The 2,001-nt window shown below is 35.2% G+C and overlaps 1 protein-coding gene across 1 annotated transcript; it reads right to left on the bottom strand.

Annotated features, from left to right (window-relative positions):
• Nucleotides 1-563: 563 nt before the first annotated feature.
• Nucleotides 564-1,741, bottom strand: LOC127103318 (cation/H(+) antiporter 15). Its single transcript, XM_051040585.1, has 2 exons — nt 883-1,741; nt 564-748 (listed from the first exon to the last, which is right to left on the bottom strand). The coding sequence occupies exons 1-2, from the start codon at nt 1,739-1,741 to the stop codon at nt 564-566; spliced, it is 1,044 nt and encodes a 347-aa protein (XP_050896542.1).
• Between the last annotated feature and the right edge of the window lie 260 nt (nt 1,742-2,001).

Below are 2,001 nucleotides of genomic sequence, written 5' to 3'. Positions count from 1 at the left end.
GAGTACCCATCAACTGTCTTTATGGTTATCCAGTTACGGACAATGTTGGATCAACAATAAAGCACTCGACTCTACATCTAGGATCCATAGTGGTTTCAGGTCGAAGAGTGGTATACACCATTATCACCATGAGAATAACTTATGACACTTTGCATAACTTTCTATATAGTATTCTCATAGCGGGTCAATCCGGTATAAATATTACTCTTAATATTCATACCTATGTTTAAGACTTGATAACTCTTTGTCCATGATCCATGAGATGTGATCATCAGTCTACAAACATAATAGTCTTAATGCTTTAATGTTATCCCACTTCACAATAAAGCTCGACTACGGATACTTTAAGAATAATGTCCTTATGTTTAATGTGATCTCATGATCAAGTCACACTTGATCCAGTAAACGGACTATCTATTCCAGGGACTTTATTAAACAAACATAATAAAGAAAATGCCTTTCATTATTAATAAATAATTCGATACAAGTACCAAAAGTATTGGCCTCTAGGGCTTACACCAACATTTGTGGCTTCAATGACATGGATCATGTTATTGACAAGTTTAGCATTGTGGACACAAGCGACGATTCGAAGCTCCACATCGAACCTCAGTTTTTGCACGATCCTTAATTGCGATTGCATGAATCGGAATTTTGGTTTGTATATTGCATTGATCAAGGGAGAAACCATTACAGACGTTACTATAATAGCAAGCATCATAACCATGAAAGTATATGGATCCAAAATCTACAAAGAAAAAAGAAAAAAAAGTAACTTGGTTAAAAGGATGTTTGATTTAAATCATGCCATAATAGAAAATTGGTAGTTTAAAATTACCCTTTTGTCCCAAGCAACATTAAGTAGTATGACATCCATGATACCCTTGGTGTTGAGAAGCAATCCAATGGCAACTCCATCTCGGGCAGGCATACCGAAGAAGAAAGTGACAATCACAAAGCTCAAAACTTTAGGTATGCATAACAAAAGCATAATCAACAACATTAAACCTGCATTCTTTTGCTTCCAAAGGAAAGGAAAGTAGAGTCTAAAACCAAATCCAGCAAAGTAAACAGGACACAGAATCCCAAAAACAAAATCGGTCGACAATTCTAAAACCATATCAGCAAACTTTCCATGAGGCAAAATTAATCCAAACACAAAAGCTCCAACAATAGGATGTGTACCGAGAGAATCTATAATGTAGGAACAAATAAACACTCCCGTCAACACGTCTGATAGGTGTGATTTTCGCCACATGTTCATACTTGTTATATGTTTAATGATTGGAGTAAGGATAGGTCTCACCACAGCAAAGCAAAAAACTATGAACATCAAAGTAGAGATTACTAAGAGATAAGGCTTTCCACCTCTAGTCGAATAAGGACTCAACAAGGTGAGCATAACCCAACCATATGCATCGGTTAACATAGTTGTTGTCAATGCATCTTTTCCAAGTTTTGTATATAAAAGTTTAAGATTAGCTAAGATTCTTGCAAGGACATGGAAACATGTTACAAAAAGTGCTAAACACCAAAATAAATATGCTTTGCCTTGATTTTCTTTTGGTGTTTGTGCGAAAACATCATTCTTATCTATAAGTTTTTGTTGTAGAGTTAGAAATCCAACACCAAATAACATTGGCGTCACAATGCCGGTAATTGCTATGCTTGTACCTTTCTTCCTTGATCTTAAGATGGTGTCTGAATTCATTCCTAATCCACTTAGGAACACATAATACATTATTCCTAAGTTTGCAAAGGTTTCAACGGTTAGGATTCCATATTGACTGTAAAATAAGGAAAATACCCATTCGAAATTTCCCAAGAGACTTGGACTCAGAGTAAAACCAGTCTGCATTATATAAAGTTCAGAAATTATTATATTTTTTTATCTCTCATTTATGCAACGCAGTCTTAATGTATGAACTTTTATATGTTTTTATGGAAGTCTTAATGAGGGGCACACAAAGGGGCTTGAGGATGAAATAGAAAAGCCGAGAA

Source organism: Lathyrus oleraceus, chromosome 7 (genome assembly GCF_024323335.1).
Source record: "Lathyrus oleraceus cultivar Zhongwan6 chromosome 7, CAAS_Psat_ZW6_1.0, whole genome shotgun sequence".
In the NCBI taxonomy this organism is placed as follows: Eukaryota; Viridiplantae; Streptophyta; class Magnoliopsida; order Fabales; family Fabaceae; genus Lathyrus; species Lathyrus oleraceus.
Note: the sequence above shows the minus strand (reverse complement) of the source record. Positions and strands in the feature narration are given on the sequence as shown.

Bases quoted from the DNA above. Each gene is read 5' to 3' on its own strand.
- LOC127103318 (XM_051040585.1), bottom strand. From the start codon at position 1,741: ATGTATTATGTGTTCCTAAGTGGATTAGGAATGAATTCAGACACCATC. The intron at 749-882 runs GTATCATGGATG...TTTTCTTTGTAG, and splicing joins ATTGCTTCTCAACACCAAGG to ATTTTGGATCCATATACTTT.